Below are 20,000 nucleotides of genomic sequence, written 5' to 3'. Positions count from 1 at the left end.
CCAAGACGGGAGGCACATTTACTTTTAACGTTTCAACGGTATACGGTCACGGTTTCTGCTCTCTCCCACCCAAGTAACCTGGCCCTGATGCTGCCCCTAAAACCCAGGCAGCACCCCTTGACCCACAGTCCAGCACACGGTACCCGAGCGGGATCTGTCCTTCCCTCCAGAGGGTAGCCACCGGTTCCTTTGGCGGCTGGGCCCTGGCCTGCTCTGCTCAGGGCCCTCCCTCCAACCTGCCTCTCCGGAGGCGGCCTGCGGAAACGGTAACGGTACCCAACATATTTACAAGCCACTAACGTTTGTGGTTGCCCTGCAAAGTTCACGGGCTTGTCCATGGATAGTTCCCATGCATTTTTAAACGGTCCCCACGGGGACAACGGTGCCGGCTCCAGCCGGTTGCAAATCACACGGTGAATCAGGTGAACACTCGGTAATTATCATTTTCACTTATCATTCTTTTGCAAACTTTCAAACTTTTCAAACAAACAAGTGGTCCCAACGGGGACGGTGCTGCGGGCCTCCATTGCCCTACTCCGGTCTTTCAAGCGCTGGGGCTGCTGGCAAGGGGTAGAGGTCTGCGCTCGCTCGGGCCTCCGGGCCCCTCCTGAGGTTAGCGTCCAGCGCAAACCACCCTCGCTCCCCAAAGTGCCGGGTATACCGCACAATATCTCCCGGCATCAGGTTACGGCCGGGATGTTCTTCGGGCAGGTGAGCATGCACATCCCGCCGGGCTACAAACACTTCGGCCTCCAGGCCCGGCTCGTAGATGAACCCGTAGCCCCGGCGGACATCAAACCGCCTCACCTGTCCCTCGTACAGCGGTCCCTGGTCACGGAATGTCGCTTGCCGGAGATTCTCCTTCTCCCGGATCGCTCTGGCCACTAGCTCGGCCTTCTTCCTTTCCCTCTCGGCGATCTCCAGGCCCAGCGGTACCGGCTCCCTATCCCAGTACGGTGCTGCTGCCAGCGCCGGCGCACGGGTCGGGCCCCGCGGGACATCCTGGACATTACCCACTGTCAGGACTACGGGCGGCATGTCCCGCGGTGTCATGGCCTTGGGCGCTGCCTTGCAGCAGCAACCCGGCGCTACCTCAGCCGAGGTGTGGGGGATGGGCCTAGGGGCTTTCCGCTGCTGGGCCTTCGGCCCCGAGCGGGTCATCGGCTCCGGCTCGGGGAGTTTCTCAGGGGATGCCTCCGGTTCGGTCTTCGGAGTCTTCCACGGCAACACCGCTGACTTGCTGCAGGCTCCGGCTACAGGTTGGCCCGCTTGGGCGGGGACGCTGGGTACTGCTACCGGTTGCGGTGGTAGCAGGCCTAGTGGCGGGGTCACGGCCCCCGGGACGGGTGGCGAGGGAGGCAGCGAAGGGAGAGGGCTTGGACCGGGCCCCACAGCCGCGATGACCGGCCCCTCAAGGGCGTCGGGACGTGGGTCACTCACCCTCCCTTTCTCCGCTTCCTCCTCGCGTCTCCGCACAGTGGCTACAACGTCCGCCATGTCGGCCTCCCACTCCTCCATGAGGAGCTGCATCTTTACCTGCAGCCGTTGGTAGAGCTGCGCGGTCCGGATCTCCACCCACGCCGCGGTTCCAGGCGCGGGGGGTACGGTGTCGCGGGACGGCATCCACATGATGGCTTTCTCTCTTTCTTCCAGGAACGGGATGTTTGCAGAGTCCTGGCGTCCCTGCTTTTATAGCCGCAGCTACATGCGGCCGGCCGCCATCGCGTCCCCCTTAGCTCTTTCCGGCCCCTCCTCTCTCGGGGCGGGGTTTTGGCCTTCGCGCCTCTACTGCTTGAGAAGACGCTCGAGCGGGAACTTTTCGCGTCAAAGATGGCGGCTTCTGAAATTTTTCTGCCGGATACCTCCGGCGGTAACAAGGCGCACCTCTACCAGACGGCAGAGCGGTAAGATCCTGTTCGTGACGCCAAGTTGTCGCGGGCGGGGAGGAGGGTGTCAGCACACCGTGCTCACCCCTTCTGCTCGGGTCCGGCAGCTGCTCAGTGGTGGCTCGAGCGGTGGGCCGGATCCCGGGGTTTCTCGCCCGTGAGTGAAAGGGGAGTTTGGGATGTTGGGATAATGTCCGTGACGCCACCCACGGTTGTGGTGATGTGTAGCACCACCGCTGCTTAATGCGGGGATCCCGGGGATGGTGATGGGAAGCAGCCAGGTGTTGTGTTGCCCCTCCGTGGGTAGGGGTTGGTGATCCCGGGGCCCGGTGATGGCTTGGGAGGTGCAGGGCTTGGTGGGCGCAGGGACGCGGGGACAGCGCTGTGCCTTGCGGCACTGTGGTACTCACTCAGCCTGAGACTTGGACACAGTTTGTACGGTAAACCAAACGGCTGGTAGGACGGTCCCACAGACGGCTGCTTTGCTTCCCCGGTAGGTGACGGTGATGTCTCTCTTCCTTGCACCTGTATGTACGGTTGGTTGCGATGGGTCCCCACCGGTAACCCGCTCCCCGGCTTCAAGCTGGGCCGGAGGAGCACTACACTTTGCCCGCAGGCGCTGGCCCTCAGAGACTGGTGCCCTGGCGGTGGCGGTGCCTCTGTTGTACAGGTTGGACTGTTGCCTTCAATCGGGACTTGGTTGTTGGGGGAATCTACGTCCCCTTCACTGACGGATTCGGCAAATTTGGCGACTCCTAGCCTTGCCGGGGTCCGAGAGGCCCCTGCCCTGGTGCTGACTGTCCTTCGGAACACTGCTCCAGACCACCGGGCACACAGCCAACGGGGTCCTTCCAGGAACTTCCAAACGGTCCCCCTCCGGACAGTCACCGCCGTCGCTGACCTTGCTGTTCTGGCCCTACACAAAGCTGGGCTCTCAGGCGTTGCACACTCTCTGCTCTGTCACCACTTCTTGCTTTCCTCCTTTTCCACTTTTCCTTCCTTACTTTCACTTCTCTGTTTACTCAAGCCCTCAGCTAGACTGCACTCTTCCCCTGCCCGGGGCTATCTGCCTGGTACTTCCTGCCTCCAGAGCTGTGATCTCCTAGGTGGGCGGAGCCAACCGCCTGGCCCACCCCCTGGTGTGAATCATCAGACTCCTGGAGGAAGGCAACAAGGATTTTTGGTTCAGCTTAGGTGTGCCTACCTGGGGTGTGGGGTGTGGTGGTGTTGTGACCTGTGTCCCCTGGCTTGCCCAGGGCGACACAGATAGACAGATAATAGATAGATAGAGGGATAGATAGAGGGATAGATAGATAGATGGATAGATAGAGGGATAGATAGATAATAGATAGATAGAGGGATAGATAGATAGATAGAAGAATAGATAGAAGAAAGAGGGATAGATAGATAGATAGAGGGATAGATAGATAGATAGATGGAGGGATAGATAGATAGATAGAAGAATAGAAAGAAGAAAGAGGGATAGATAGATAGAGGGATAGATAGATAGATAGAGGGATAGATAGATAGAGGGATAGATAGATAGATAGAGGGATAGATAGATAGATAGAGGGATAGATAGATGGAAGAAAGAGGGATAGATAGATAGATAGAAGAATAGATAGAAGAAAGAGGGATAGATAGAGGGATAGATAGATAGATCGATAGATAGATAGATAGAAGAATAGAAAGAAGAAAGAGGGATAGATAGATAGATGAATAGAGGGATAGATAGATAGATAGATAGATAGAGGGATAGATAGATAGATAGATAGAGGGATAGATAGATAGAGGGATAGATAGATAGATAGAGGGATAGATAGATGGAAGAAAGAGGGATAGATAGATAGATAGAAAAATAGATAGAAGAAAGAGGGATAGATAGATAGAGGGATAGATAGATAGATCGATAGATAGATAGAAGAATAGAAAGAAGAAAGAGGGATAGATAGATAGATGAATAGAGGGATAGATAGATAGATAGATAGATAGATAGATAGATAGAGGGATAGATAGATAGATAGATAGAGGGATAGATAGATAGATAGATAGATAGATAGAGGGATAGATAGATAGATAGAGGGATAGATAGATAGATAGAGGGATAGATAGATAGATAGATAGATAGATAGATAGAGGGATAGATAGATACGTAGAAAAATAGATAGAAGAAAGAGGGCTAGATAGAGGGATAGATAGATAGATAATAGATAGATAGATGGATAGATAGATAGATAGATAGATAGAGGGATAGATAGATAATAGATAGATAGAGGGATAGATAGAGGGATAGATAGATAGATGGATAGATAGAGGGATAGATAGATAATAGATAGATAGAGGGATAGATAGATAGATAGATAGAAGAAAGAGGGATAGATAGATAGATAGAGGGATAGATAGATAGATAGATGGAGGGATAGATAGATAGATAGAAGAATAGAAAGAAGATAGAGGGATAGATAGATAGAGGGATAGATAGATAGATAGATAGAGGGATAGATAGATAGAGGGATAGATAGATAGATAGAGGGATAGATAGATGGAAGAAAGAGGGATAGATAGATAGATAGATAGAAGAATAGATAGAAGAAAGAGGGATAGATAGATAGAGGGATAGATAGATAGATCGATAGATAGATAGAAGAATAGAAAGAAGAAAGAGGGATAGATAGATAGATGAATAGAGGGATAGATAGATAGATAGATAGATAGAGGGATAGATAGATAGAGGGATAGATAGATAGATCGATAGATAGATAGAAGAATAGAAAGAAGAAAGAGGGATAGATAGATAGATGAATAGAGGGATAGATAGATATATAGATAGATAGAAGAAAGAGGGATGGATAGATAGATGGGTAAATAATAGAAAGCTAGACAGAATTCTATGAGGAGCTGAAAAAAAAAGAATTGTTGTGCTACATAAAGATGGGCGAGGCTATAAGAAAATTGCCAACAACCCGAAACTTAGCTGCAGCATGGTGGCCAAGACCATACAGCAGTTTAACAAGACAAGTTCCACTCAGAACCTTGATGCTGTCAATTGTGTGTGGCGGTAATCAGGTGAGGAGTACAAGGCAAGTGTGTCCTGCCTACAGTCAGGCATGGTGGTGGAAGTGTCATAGTTTGTGGCTGCATTAGGGCTGCTGGCTGTGGGGAGCTACAGTTCATTGAGGGAACCATGAATTCCAAGATATTTACTGTAACATCCTGAAGCAGAGCACGATTCCCTTCCTCCATAGTCCAACATGATATCGTCCCCAAACACCTCCAAGACGACCACTACCTTGCTAAAAAAAACTGAGGGTAAAGGTATTGGAGTGCCCAAGCATCTCCAGTCCTTAACCCTATAGAGCATCTGTGGGACCTCCTCAAATGGAAGGTGGAAGAACGCAAGGTGTCTAACATCCACCAGCTCCATGTTGCCGTTATGGTGGATGGAAGAGGATCCAGCGGCTCTTGTGACGCTCTAGTGACCTCCATACCCAATAAAGTTAAGGCCGTGCTGGAAAATAATGGTGGCGCACAAAATATTCACACATTGGGCACGATTTGAACATGTTCACTTAGGGGTGTACTCACGTTTGTTGACAGCAGTTTAGACATTAATGGCTGTGTGTTGAGTTATATAGAGGACACTAAATTTACACTGTTATACAAGCTGCACACTGACACTGTACATTGTATCACAGGGTCATGATTTCCATCAAGTGTAGATGAGTTTTACTTACAGGGTTTGGTCCAGAAGGCTTCTACCGCAGTGTGATTTATGGCCTTCACAGTCAGATCACTTCCCCTTATCGGAGGACCTGGAAGGGTGGCCGCTGATACTTCTTGGCCAGATGTAAATCCCACAGAATTGTAAACGATCAGCTTGTATTCATAGAACGTGTATCTGAAGTAGGAGGTGGACAATTAGGGATCTGCTTACTGGGCGGACATTATAGAATACATCACGGACCATCTTATTACACTTATTCAGTCTGTAAGTTTTAAAGAACTGTTTTATATGTGTATTAACAAGGTGAAAGGACACCTATATGGTTCTGTTTATGTCGCGGGCGGGGAGGACGCCGTCGCTGCTGCGCTCGCTAATGCTCGGGTCCGGCGCTGCTGCGGCTGCTGCTTGGTGGCTTGAGCGGTGGGCCGGATCCGGGGACTCGAGCGGCGCTCCTCGCCCGTGAGTGAAAAGGGTGGTTGATTTGGGGGATTTAGTCCATGACGCCACCCACGGGTTGTGGTGAAGATGGGCACCACTGCTGCTGGTGACGGGGATCCCGGGAGCGATGGTAGGGAGCAGCTAATATGTTGTTTTCCCCCTCCGTGGGTAGGGGTCGGTGGTCCCGGGGCCCGGTGGTGTAACGGGGAGGCAGGGTTGGTGAGGTGCAGGGTTGCAGGGACAGCGCGGCGCGGTGCCGGATGGCACGGGTGTACTCACTCAGTAAGAGATGCACAAAGTCCTCGGTAAACCAAACGGCTGCAGTGTCTCTCCCCGGACAGGTGATAGTGGCTGTCTTTTCCTGCACCTTTGTGTACTGTTTGACTACGATGGGTCCCCAACGGTAGTCCGCTCCCCGGTGTATGGATGCCGGAGGAGCTCGTTTGCCCGCAGGCGCTGGCCCTTGGGTCTCTAGCTTTAGGCGGTAGCTGTATACCCTCACGGTGCGGACGGTTGCCTTCTAACGGGATACTCACACTCGGATTTGACTGTTGACGACGACTCCAAGCCTAGTCGGGGTCCGATGGCCCTGCCTGTGTGTGCTGGCTTCCCTTTGCTCCCCGGTCGGTACCGGCGGGCCACCGCCCGACCCCGGTCCTACGGTTCCACGCTGATTCACCACTCCTGCAGACGGCCACCACCGTCTGCCAACCTTGCTGTCTGCCTGGGCCACAAACCCAGACACTCTCCACTTTACTCCTCTCACTTCAACCTCTTGAACTTCACTGTCCCTGTTCCCGCCTCCAGGCCTGTGAACTCCTCGGTGGGTGGGGCCAACTGCTTGGCTTCGCCCCACCTGGTGTGGACATCAGACCCTGGAGGGAGGCAACAAGGATTTTATGTTTGGCTAATGTTGATGTCTAGTGGGGGTGGGTGTGTGTGTGTGTTACCTGTGACGACCTGGCTAGTCCAGGGAGCCACATTTATTTGGTTAGATTTTGTGAATTAGCTTGGCCGGCCACTGTTTGTCTTACTTTATGGGGTATGAAAAACGGATCAATACAACACCATTGACTGGACCACTTGTACTTGCCCTCCCTGCATATCTATGTCCAGATGACATGGGGCCACCAAAATGGCGCTGTAGGTTGTGCTCCCCTGGTTTATGGTCGGGAATAGTTTGGATACCAAGTCAGAGATCTCACTTGAAGAAAATCTTAGCAAACAGATATTCTCTGCGGAGCGCTTGTACCCTGAGACCATTCCTTGGTCTTTGTGTGTGCACTGCTGTAGAGATGTCCCTATAGGTTTGTAATATCACTAGGAAGGCCGTTCCAAAGCCTTTCAGGACCAATATACGCACAATGGTTGCCTTCATTCTCCTTTTACTTCCTCACAATGCATTGTACTAACATCAGACTTTATTTCCCATAAGTGACTTGAGTGTCCTCTTTCTACCTTTTAGGTCATATAAGATCTTCATGGTTGGCTTCATCCTACTTTTTAGATCCTTCGAGTGTTTCATGGTTGACCTAACTTTTTCTTTCCATTCCATAAACCTGATGCTGTGCTTCCTATAAGTGCTTCATGGGTTGTTTTGAGGAACATTTCGGATGCTTGTGTTGTCTTAGAAGAACTTTATAACCACTTTATAAGTCTCCTAGGCGCTTCATCATAGTTTGAAATTCTTTTTAGCCCTTTATGGCTAATTTCATGCTTTATTTTAGGCTTTTTACAGTTCTTTATATGTATTTTCCTTTTCTTTAGGACTTTGAGCCACTTCTCAAGTTTCAACTGACCATTTCTGTAGGTCCTTCGTATAGATATTTGGTCACTGGTTTACGGGTATGTTGACCACCGATGTAAGAATGACGAAAATCCAAAAGTGCTGACTAAAATGTAGGTGGTTTTATTCTACGTGCTTCAAAGTGTGTCCTCACGTCTCCATCAGGGAATCCACCTGATTATACGTAGCGTTTGAGCGAATGGACTTTGCATCAGCTGGATTACGTGTCTATAAACTGGTTGTGTGTCACACAACCCTACAAGGTGGGCACAGTTGTTTGGGTAAGGCTTTTTTGAGCTTTTTATTCTTAGCACTTATCCAAGGTCTTATGTAGACATTCTCTCGTCGAGAGGAGAAAGGACCCACAATGCAATAGTGAACGAGTTCCGTCACAGAGCTGTCCCAATGGTTTCTTGAAGCTAAATCCCTGTAGGTGGTGTGGGACTGTCCTGTACAGGGGGTGTTACACGCAGCGATATCACTAGTGATATTGCTGGTGAAAGCACCCTCCCCCGTCGTTTGTGCGTCACGGGCAAATTGCTGCCCGTGGCGCACAAAATCGTTAGGAGCTGTCACACGGACTTACCTGCTTAGCGACGTCGCTGTTGCCAGCGAACCGCCTCCTTTCTAAGGGGGCGGTTCGTGCGATGTCACTAAGCGGCCGCCCAATAGAAGCGGAGGGGCGGAGATGAGTGTCCATAACATCCCGCCCACCTCCTTCCTTCCTCATTGCCGGCGGCCGCAGGTAAGCTGTAGTTCGTCGTTCCCGAGGTGTCACACGTAGCGATGTGTGCTGCCTCGGGAACGACGAACAACCTGCGTCCTCAACAATCAACGATTTTATGAAAATGAACGACGTGTCAACGATCAACGATAAGGTGAGTATTTTTGATCGTTAACGGCCGTTCGTTGGTGTCACACGCAACGACGTCGCTAGCGATGCCGGATGTGCGTCACGGAATCCGTGACCCTGACGACATATCGTCAGATACGTTGTTTCGTGTAATGGGGCCTTAAGGAATATTTCACTTTGCTGTACGGACTAATGAAGTTAAGTGGGAGAGTGAGGAACGTGAAAGTAACAGAGAAAACATCAGAGTCTGTGTTTAAATTGCGGATTATTGTGAACGGTGCGGCCCCTGTAACGTTAAACAAGAGTGCCAGTAATATACCTGGTCAGTAAAGAACTATTTATTAAATATCTGGACTCCGTGTCCGAATTGTCCCTGAGAGAATGCAATCAAAACCAATGATTCTGCACTGTAGCGGTGGCCGGGGTGCAGACTGACTATGCGGGGCTGCACAGCAGCCGGCACCTGCCACTACTGCCCCGTGCCACCCATACATTATCTGGCATAGTCGGTAGGATGATCCTGTGAGTCCACCAAACAGCAAGCTGCGTGTGAGACTACTGTGAAAACATCATCCTTAATTACATAGTTGCCTCTTTTATTTTGTATAACACTGTCCCTTATTAGGATCCTCCCTAGTTATGTATTGCGCCGTCCCTTATTATATAGCATCCTCTCTAGTTATGGACAGCGCCGTCCCTTATTATATAGCATCTTCTCTAGTTATGTATAGCGCCGTCCCTTATTATATAGCATCCTCTCTAGTTATGTATAGCGCCGTCCCTTATTATATAGCATCCTCTCTAGTTATGGACAGCGCCGTCCCTTATTATATAGCATCTTCTCTAGTTATGTATAGCGCCGTCCCTTATTATATAGCATCCTCTCTAGTTATGTATAGCGCCGTCCCTTATTATATAGCATCCTCTCTAGTTATGTATAGCGCCGTCCCTTATTATATAGCACCCTCTCTAGTTATGCACAGCGCCATCCCTTATTATATAGCATCTTCTCTAGTTATGTATAGCGCCGTCCCATATTATATAGCATCCTCTCTAGTTATGTATAGCGCCGTCGCTTATTATATAGCATCTTCTCTAGTTATGTATAATGCCGTCGCTTATTATATAGCATCTTCTCTAGTTATGGACAGCGCCGTCCCATATTATATAGCATCCTCTCTAGTTATGTATAGCGCCGTCCCTTATTATATAGCATCTTCTCTAGTTATGGACAGCCCCGTCCCTTATTATATAGCACCCTCTCTAGTTATGCACAGCGCCGTCCCTTATTATATAGCATCTTCTCTAGTTATGTATAGCGCCGTCCCATATTATATAGCATCCTCTCTAGTTATGTATAGCGCCGTCGCTTATTATATAGCATCTTCTCTAGTTATGGACAGCGCCGTCCCTTATTATATAGCATCTTCTCTAGTTATGGACAGCGCCGTCCCATATTATATAGCATCCTCTCTAGTTAAGCACAGCGCCGTCGCTTATTATATAGCATCTTCTCTAGTTATGGACAGCGCCGTCCCTTATTATATAGCACCCTCTCTAGTTATGCACAGCGCCGTCCCTTATTATATAGCATCTTCTCTAGTTATGTATAGCGCCGTTTCTTATTATATAGCACCCTCTCTAGTTATGCACAGCGCCATCCCTTATTATATAGCATCTTCTCTAGTTATGTATAGCGCCGTCCCATATTATATAGCATCCTCTCTAGTTATGTATAGCGCCGTCCCTTATTATATAGCATCTTCTCTAGTTATGTATAGCGCCGTCCCTTATTATATAGCATCCTGTCTAGTTATGTATAGCGCCGTCCCTTATTATATAGCACCCTCTCTAGTTATGCACAGCGTCGTCCCTTATTATATAGCATCCTCCCTAGTTATGCACAGCGCCGTCCCTTATTATATAGCATCCTCTCTAGTTATGTATAGCGCCGTCCCTTATTATATAGCACCCTCTCTAGTTATGCACAGCATCGGCCCTTATTATATAGCATCCTTTCTAGTTATGCACAGCGCCGTCCCTTATTATATAGCACCCTCTCTAGTTATGCACAGCGTCGTCCCTTATTATATAGCATCCTCTCTAGTTATGCACAGCGCCGTCCCTTATTATATAGCACCCTCTCTAGTTATGCACAGCGCCGTCCCTTATTATATAGCATCTTCTCTAGTTATGTATAGCGCTGTCCCATATTATATAGCATCCTCTCTAGTTATGTATAATGCCATCGCTTATTATATAGCATCTTCTCTAGTTATGTATAATGCCGTCCCTTATTATATAGCACACTCTCTAGTTATGCACAGCACCGTCCCTTATTATATAGCATCTTTTCTAGTTATGTATAGCGCCGTCCCTTATTATATAGCACCCTCTCTAGTTATGCACAGCGCCGTCCCTTATTATATAGCATCTTCTCTAGTTATGCATAGCGCCGTCCCATATTATATAGCATCCTCTCTAGTTATGTATAGCGCCGTCCCTTATTATATAGCATCCTCTCTAGTTATGTATAGCGCCGTCCCATATTATATAGCATCCTCTCTAGTTATGTATAGCGCCGTCCCATATTATATAGCATCCTCTCTAGTTATGTATAATGCCGTCGCTTATTATATAGCATCTTCTCTAGTTATGTATAATGCCGTTACTTATTATATAGCATCCTCTCTATTTATGGAGTGCAGCATTCCTTATTATAAAGCATCCTCTCTAGTTGTATGGCGCCGTCTCTTAATATATAGCATCTTCTCTAGTTATGTATAGTGCTGTCCCTTATTATATAGCATTTTTTCTAGTTATGTATAGCGCTGTCCCCTATTATACAGCATCCTATCTAGTTATGGAGGGTGCTATCCCTTATTATATAGCGTCCCCTGTTATGTACAGCACCGTCCCTTTATATAGTGTATTATTGTCATTTTTGTGATTCACAGCACCCTCTCTTTATTATATAATCCTCTCTTGTTAGATCTAAAATGGCTGCTGATGGAGTACAATCTAACCAGAAGACCAGTCCATCAGCTTCTCCATCAAAAAGAAGCTTACCATATTCCATCAGTAGTCATTTCCTTTTATATTTAATAAGGGAGGACACAATAAATAACATGAGAACCCGATATGATTGTATGGTGCTGTGCATAACAAGAGAGGGCACTATGTAATATATATATATATATATATATATATAATATTTATTTTCTGATTTTATATATATCTATATCTATATCTATATATATATGTATATATATATATATATATATATATATATATATATTAGAAAATATACATATATATATCTGTCAGCAGTCCTTTCTTCAGCGCTCTATTGGGAGACCCAGACGATTGGGGTATAGCTACTGCCCTCCGGAGGCCACACAAAGCACTACACTAAAAAGTGCAAGGCCCCTCCCCTTCTGGCTATACCCCCCCGTGGTATCACGGGTTCTCCAGTTTTCAAGCTTTGTGCGAAGGAGGTCAGACATCCACGCATAGCTCCACAGATTTTAGTCAGCAGTAGCTGCTGACTATTTCGGATGGAAGAAAAGAGGGCCCATATAGGGCCCCCAGCATGCTCCCTTCTCACCCGTTGATGGTGTTGTAAGGTTGAGGTACCTATTGCTGGTACGGAGGCTGGAGCCCACATGCTGCTTTCCTTCCACATCCCCCTGGGGGGCTCTGAGGAAGTGGGATCCTGCCGGCCTCAAAGCTCTGACGCCGGGCTCCATCCACAGACCCATTTGAACCTGCTGGATACGGAGCTGGAGTACCGTTCAGGGATTTGGCCCTGCACCATTACAGGTACTCTGTGTCCCCGGTCACACGGACACAGCACACTCCAGACTTGCTGGGTGCGCTAGTGCGCCGGGGACAGTAATGGGTTACAGTCACTGCAGCTTTGCTGAGTGACTTTGTGTTTTGGGAACTACCGCGCCGGACGCTCCGGGAGCGGCGGCGCGGCTGGGACTTGTAGTTCGCCGGGGACTGGGCGCCGACCGCGCTTTTACGGCGGCGGCGCTTATAAATCCAGTCCCCGGCTTCTGCGGCCTAGTGCCGCTTCGTTCCCGCCCCCTCCCTGTCACTCAGGGAAGGGGACAGACGCTGAGCAATCAGCAGCGCCGAGGGCTGGAGCCTTATTTACATGCTCCAGCCCTCTCACTGCACACTGTCGGACGCCGGATTCCCGCTCTGCCTTGGGGGCACGCCCACAGCCCGCCCCTCCTCACATGAGCTGGGGAAGAAGCCGGCAGCCATTACTGCAGTCCGAGCTCGGACTTTCGGTATATACGGCAGTGTGTACATGTGTTGTTTTTAACTGCAATGCCCGCTTGGGGAGCGACACATCAGCAGCAGGAAAGCAGGTGTGCTAAGGCACAGGCTTTCTAGGCTGCTTGTATTGCACGACTGAGGTGTTCATTTGTGTTTATGCTTATATGCTATACATTGCACTGTACGGTCGCTAGTCTTAGCTATATTCTCCTGGAATGGCTAGACTACAGCAGCAGAAAACCAAGGGTGCTGGGGCACAGGTTTTTTTCTATGCTGCTTGTATTGCATGGGCTGCAGTGTGCATTTGTACTTGTGCTTGTATGCTATACATTGCACTGTATGGTCACTCTTCTGGGCTATATTCCCCTAGATGACTACTCTACAGCAGCAGAAGAGCTGGGGTGCCAGGGCACAGGCTTCTATGCTGCTTGTATTGCATGTGCTGCAGTGTTCATTTGTACTTGTGCTTGTATGCTATACATTGCACTGTAGGGTCAATCTTCTGGGCTATATTCCCCTAGATGACTAGTATACAGCAGCAGAAGAGCAGGGGTGCCAGGGCACAGGCTTCTATGCTGCTTGTATTGCTTGTGCTGCAGTGTTCATTTGTACTTTATGCTTGTATGCTATACATTGCACTGTACGGTCACCAATCTTGGCTATATACTTCTAGATAACTAGTCGGCAGCGGCAAAAAAGCAACACAGATTTTCAGTGCTGTTTTTACTACATGGGATGCTGTTCATGACACCGTCCCATTGTGTGCATGCTCCCCTGTAGCACGTCGTCTGCCGGGGTCTCTAGCACTTTGTCTGCCGGGGTCTCTACTAGTCGTGGCCAAAGAAACCACACGTCAACCCTGTCCATGGACAGGGACGGAGTAGTCATAATATAGAGACTTGCAGTCCAGACAGGCCATGGGCAATCTACTTGACCAAAAGGCAGCTCTTCAGGGCTTTGATACTGACATCGCTCTCAATCCGGATACACCGGGTGGTAACGCCATACGGAATGATCCTATACCGTCCATCAATGGAAGGTTGGATCTTTCTCCCTCAGCTCCCCCAGTGGAGATAGGAGACGAACAGGAGAAGTCCCTTTTCAGTATCTCACACAGATATTGAGTATTTTTCTGGCCACGCTGACTTCAGAGAAGCAGTCCAGGAACACCACGCTTACCAGATAAGCGTCTTCTCCAAACGTTTTTAGGATACACGTTATCCCTTTTCCCCTGACGTGGTCAGCGCTGGACCCAGGGTCCAAAGGTGGATTCTCCAATCTCCAGGCTTGCATCTAGAGCATAGTTGCACTGGAGATGGGGCTTCACTTAAAGATGCCATTCACAGACAGATGGACTCTGGTTGAAATCTGTCTAGGAAGCTATCGGCGTGTCGGTTGCTCCGGCATCCACAGCCGTATAGGCAACCTAACCTTTTCAGCTGTTCTTGCGCAGCTGGCCTTGAGCACAGGGACATCTGTACCGCAGAGGCGTCCGTAACCCCGCAATGTCTGCACTGCGACTTACCCTGTTAATACTGTCCTAAAAGTACAGTCGAGGTTTCGGTCCTTCCCAAGCTCCGGCAGGTCCCAATTGTCCTCGTGCAAAAGGGCTACAAAACCTCAGACGGGCTCAGATTCCGGCCGGGCTCAATCACGCCCAAGGAAGGCAGTCGGAGGAACCGCTACCAAGGCAGTCTCCTCAGGACTCTCAGCTCTCTCTCTCTCTCCGCATCCGCGGTTGATGGCAGACTCCCCCGCCTTTGGCGACATTTAGCTGCCACAGGTCACAGACCGGTGGGTGACGGACATTGTGCTCACGTGCACAGGACAGTGTTCTGTTCTCGTCCTCCGACTCCATTCTTCAGAACGGCCCCACCCCCCACCGAGCAGATGCCCTGCTGCAGGCGGTGGACGCTCTAAGAGCAGAAGGAGTGGTGATCCCTGTCCCCCCTCAGGAACGAGGGCGAGGGTTTGTACTCCAATCTCTTTGGGGCTCCAAAAAAGGACGGTTCCTTCCGTCCTGTTCTGGTCCTGAAACTGCTCAACGAGCATGCGAACGCCAGGCGGTTCCGGATGGGATCCCTCCGATCCGTCATTGCCTCAATGTCTCGAGGAGACTTCCTTGCCTCAACAGACATCAAAGATGCCTATCTCCACGTGCCAATTGCTACGGAGCACCAACGTTTTCTACGTTTTGTGATAGGAGACGAACATCTTCAGTTCGTAGCTCTGCCATTCAGTCTGGCGACAGCCCCACGGGTGTTCACCAAGGTCATGGCAGCAGTGGTAGCAGTCTTGCACTCTCAGGGACACCCGGTGATCCCGTACTTGGACGATCTACTCGTCAAAGCACCCTCCCTCGAGGCATGCCAACGCAGCCTGAATGTTATGCTGGAGACTCTCCTGACTTTCGGGTGGATCATCAATTTGGCAAGGTCAAATCTGTCTCCGACTCAATCACTAACGTATCTCGGCATGGAGTTTCATACTCTATCAGCAATAGTGAAGCTTCCGCTGAACAAGCAGCGTTCACTGCAGACAGAGGTGCAGTCTCTCCTTCAAGGCCAGTCGCACCCCTTAAGGCGCCTCATGCCCTTCCTAAGGAAGATGGTGGCAGCCATCGAGGCAGTTCCCTTTGCGCAGTTTCATCTGCGCCAACTGCAAGGGACATTCTCCGCCAATGGGACGGGCAGTCAACCTCCCTGGACAGGAAAGTCTCCCTTTCCCAGACGGCCGAGGACTCTCTGCAATAGTGGCTTATTCCCACCTCATTGTCATAGTGAAGATCCTTCCTACCCCCATCCTGGGCAGTGGTCACGACAGATACGAGTCTGTCAGGGTGGGGAGCAGTTTGTCTCCGCCACATGGCTCAGGGGACGTGGACTCAGCAGGAGTCCACCCTTCAGATCAATGTTCTGGAAATCGGGGCAGGGTATCTTACCCTACTAGCTTTCCAGAAGTGGCTGGAAAGAGAGCAGATCCGAATCCAGTCGGACATCTCCACAGCGGTGGCATACATCAACCACCAAGAAGGGACGCGCAGTCAGCAAGCCTTCCAGGAAGTCCGGCGAATCCTCATGTGGGTGGAGGACACAGCATCCACCATATCCGCAGTTCACATCCCGGGCGTAGAAAACTGGGAAGCAGACTTCCTCAGTCGCCAGGGTATGGACGCGGGGGAATGGTCCCTTCACCCGGACGTGTTTCAGGAAATCTGTTGCCGCTGGGGGGTGCCGGACGTCGACCTAATGGCGTCTCGGCACACCAACAAGGTCCCGGCATTTATGGCACGATCGCGCGATCACAGAGATCTGGCGGCAGACGCCTTAGTGCAAGATTGGTCGCAGTTCCGGCTCACATATGTGTTTCCACCTCTGGCACTCTTGCCCAGAGTACTGCGCAAAAATCAGATCCGATTGCAGCCGCGTCATACTCGTCGCACCAGACTGGCCGAGGAGATCGTGGTACCCGGATCTGTGGCATCTCACGGTCGGCCGACCGTGGTCACTACCAGGCCGGCTAGACTTACTGTCCCAAGGGCCGTTTTCTCCATCGGAATTCTGCGGCTCTGAACCTGACTGTGTGGCCTTTGTGTCCTGGATCCTAGCGTCTTCAGGATTATCCCAAGGGGTCGTTGCCACCATGAGACAGGCTAGGAAGTCCGCCTCTGCTAAGATCTACCACAGAACGTGGAAGATTTTCTTAATCTGGTGCTCTACTCAGGGAGTGTCTCCCTGGCCATTTGCATTGCCTACTTTTCTTTCCTTCCTACAATCGGAGTTAGAAAAGGGCTTGTCGCTCGACTCCCTCAAAGGGCAAGTCTCAGCACTATCCGTGTTTTTTTCAGAAGCGTCTAGCACGTCTTTCTAAGGTGCGCACGTTCCCGCAGGGGGTTTGTCATATCGTACCCCCGTACAAGCGGCCGTTAGATCCATGGGATCTGATCAGGGTTCTAGTTGCTCTCCAGAAGCCGCCTTTCGAGCCTCTGAAGGAAGTTTCCTTTTCTCGCCTGTCACAGAAGGTGGCGTTTCTCGTTGCGATCACATCGCTTCGGCGAGTGTCTGAGCTGGCAGCTCTGTCATCCAAGGCTCCCTTCCTGGTGTTCCACCAGGACAAGGTAGTGCTGCGCCCCATTCCGGAGTTTCTCCCTAAGGTCGTATCCTCGTTTCATCTTAATCAGGATATCTCCTTACCGTCCTTTTGCACTCATCCGGTTCACCGGTATGAGAATGATTTACGTTTGCTAGATCTGGTGAGAGCACTCAGAATCTACATTTCCCGCACGGCGCCCATACGCAGTTCCGTTGCACTTTTTTTGTCCTTGTCGCTGGTACGCGCAAGAGGTTGCAGGCTTCTAAAGCCACCCTGGCTCGATGGATCAAAGAACCAATTCTGGAAGCCTACCGTTCTGCAGGGCTTCCGGTTCTTTCAGGGCTGAAAGCCCATTCACCCAGAGCCGTGGGTGCGTCCTGGGCACTACGACACCAGGCTTCGGCTCAACAGGTGTGCCAGGCAGCTACCTGGTTGAGTCTGCACACTTTCACCAAACATTCTCAGGTGCATACCTATGCTTCGGCGGATGCCAGCTTAGGTAGAAGAGTCTTGCAGGCGGCAGTGATTTCCCCGTAGGGGAGGGCTGTTTTGCAGCTCTAACATGAGGTATTTATTTACCCACCCAGGGACAGCTTTTGGACGTCCCAATCGTCTGGGTCTCCCAATAGAGCGCTGAAGAAGAAGGGAATTTTGTTACTTACCGTAAATTCCTTTTCTTCTAGCTCTTATTGGGAGACCCAGCACCCGCCCTGTTGTCCTTCGGGATTTTTTTGTTGTTTGCGGGTACACATGTTGTCCATGTTGAACGGTTTTTCAGTTCTCCGACGTTATTCGGAGTTAATTTGTTTAAACCAGTTATTGGCTTCCTCCTTCTTGCTTTGGCACTAAAACTGGAGAACCCGTGATACCACGGGGGGGTATAGCCAGAAGGGGAGGGGCCTTGCACTTTTTAGTGTAGTGCTTTGTGTGGCCTCCGGAGGGCAGTAGCTATACCCCAATCGTCTGGGTCTCCCAATAAGAGCTAGAAGAAAAGGAATTTACGGTAAGTAACAAAATTCCCTTCTTCATTTTACAATTTTACATCTAATAAGAGGGGACGCAATAATTACCATGAGAATACATAACTGATGGTGCTCGGCATAACAAGAGAGGGCACCATGTAATTTATATATATATATATATATAGATATATAGATATATATATATATACACATACATATATATATATATACATACACACACATATATATATATATATATATATATATATATACACACACATACATATATATACATACATACACACCCATATATATATATATATATATATATATACATATATATATATATACACACATACATACATATATATACACATACATATATATATATATATATATATACACATACATAGAGATATAAATATGTATATATATACATATATATATATATATATATATATATACATATCTCTATCAGCAGTCCTTTCATTTTATATCTAATAAGAGAGAACGTAATAGATAACATGATAATACGTAACGGATGGTGTTGTGCATAACAATAGAGGGCACTATGTTATATATATATATATATATATATATATATATATATATATATATACATACATATATATATATATATATATATATATATATATATATATATATATATATATATACAGTCAGGGCCAGAAATATTTGGACAGTGACACAAGTTTTGTTATTTTAGCTGTTTACAAAAACATGTTCAGAAATACAATTATATATATAATATGGGCTGAAAGTGCACACTCCCAGCTGCAATATGAGAGTTTTCACATCCAAATCGGAGAAAGGGTTTAGGAATCATAGCTCTGTAATGCATAGCCTCCTCTTTTTAAAGGGACCAAAAGTAATTGGACAAGGGACTCTAAGGGCTGCAATTAACTCTGAAGGCGTCTCCTTCGTTAACCTGTAATCAATGAAGTAGTTAAAAGGTCTGGGGTTGATTACAGGTGTGTGGTTTTGCATTTGGAAGCTGTTGCTGTGACCAGACAACATGCGGTCTAAGGAACTCTCAATTGAGGTGAAGCAGAACATCCTGAGGCTGAAAAAAAAGAAAAAATCCATCAGAGAGATAGCAGACATGCTTGGAGTAGCAAAATCAACAGTCGGGTACATTCTGAGAAAAAAGGAATTGACTGGTGAGCTTGGGAACTCAAAAAGGCCTGGGCGTCCACGGATGACAACAGTAGTGGATAATCGCCGCATACTTTCTTTGGTGAAGAAGAACCCGTTCACAACATCAACTGAAGTCCAGAACACTCTCAGTGAAGTAGGTGTATCTGTCTCTAAGTCAACAGTAAAGAGAAGACTCCATGAAAGTAAATACAAAGGGTTCACATCTAGATGCAAACCATTCATCAATTCCAAAAATAGACAGGCCAGAGTTACATTTGCTGAAAAACACCTCATGAAGCCAGCTCAGTTCTGGAAAAGTATTCTATGGACAGATGAGACAAAGATCAACCTGTACCAGAATGATGGGAAGAAAAAAGTTTGGAGAAGAAAGGGAACGGCACATGATCCAAGGCACACCACATCCTCTGTAAAACATGGTGGAGGCAACGTGATGGCAGGGGCATGCATGGCTTTCAATGGCACTGGGTCACTTGTGTTTATTGATGACATAACAGCAGACAGTAGCCGGATGAATTCTGAAGTGTACCGGGATATACTTTCAGCCCAGATTCAGCCAAATGCCGCAAAGTTGATCGGACGGCACTTCATAGTACAGATGGACAATGAACCCAAGCATACAGCCAAAGCTACCCAGGAGTTCATGAGTGCAAAGAAGTGGAACATTCTGTAATGGCCAAGTCAATCACCAGATCTTAACCCAATTGAGCATGCATTTCACTTGCTCAAATCCAGACTTAAGACGGAAAGACCCACAAACAAGCAAGACCTGAAGGCTGCGGCTGTAAAGGCC

General features: G+C 48.6%; 1 protein-coding gene across 1 annotated transcript in view; it reads right to left on the bottom strand.

The window, feature by feature from the left end:
* Positions 1–20,000, bottom strand: part of USH2A (usherin) — a 1,098,211-nt gene that overhangs the window by 343,033 nt on the left and 735,178 nt on the right. Inside the window, exon 43 of the mRNA XM_075339131.1 lies at positions 5,621–5,784. Within this exon, the coding sequence (XP_075195246.1) occupies positions 5,621–5,784 (164 nt within the window). The remainder of the gene's footprint in view (positions 1–5,620; positions 5,785–20,000) is intronic.

The sequence above is a fragment of the Anomaloglossus baeobatrachus genome, chromosome 3, assembly GCF_048569485.1.
Source record: "Anomaloglossus baeobatrachus isolate aAnoBae1 chromosome 3, aAnoBae1.hap1, whole genome shotgun sequence".
Taxonomy (NCBI): Eukaryota; Metazoa; Chordata; class Amphibia; order Anura; family Aromobatidae; genus Anomaloglossus; species Anomaloglossus baeobatrachus.
The sequence above is the reverse complement of the archived record's forward strand: the minus strand, read 5'-3'. Positions and strand labels throughout refer to the sequence as shown.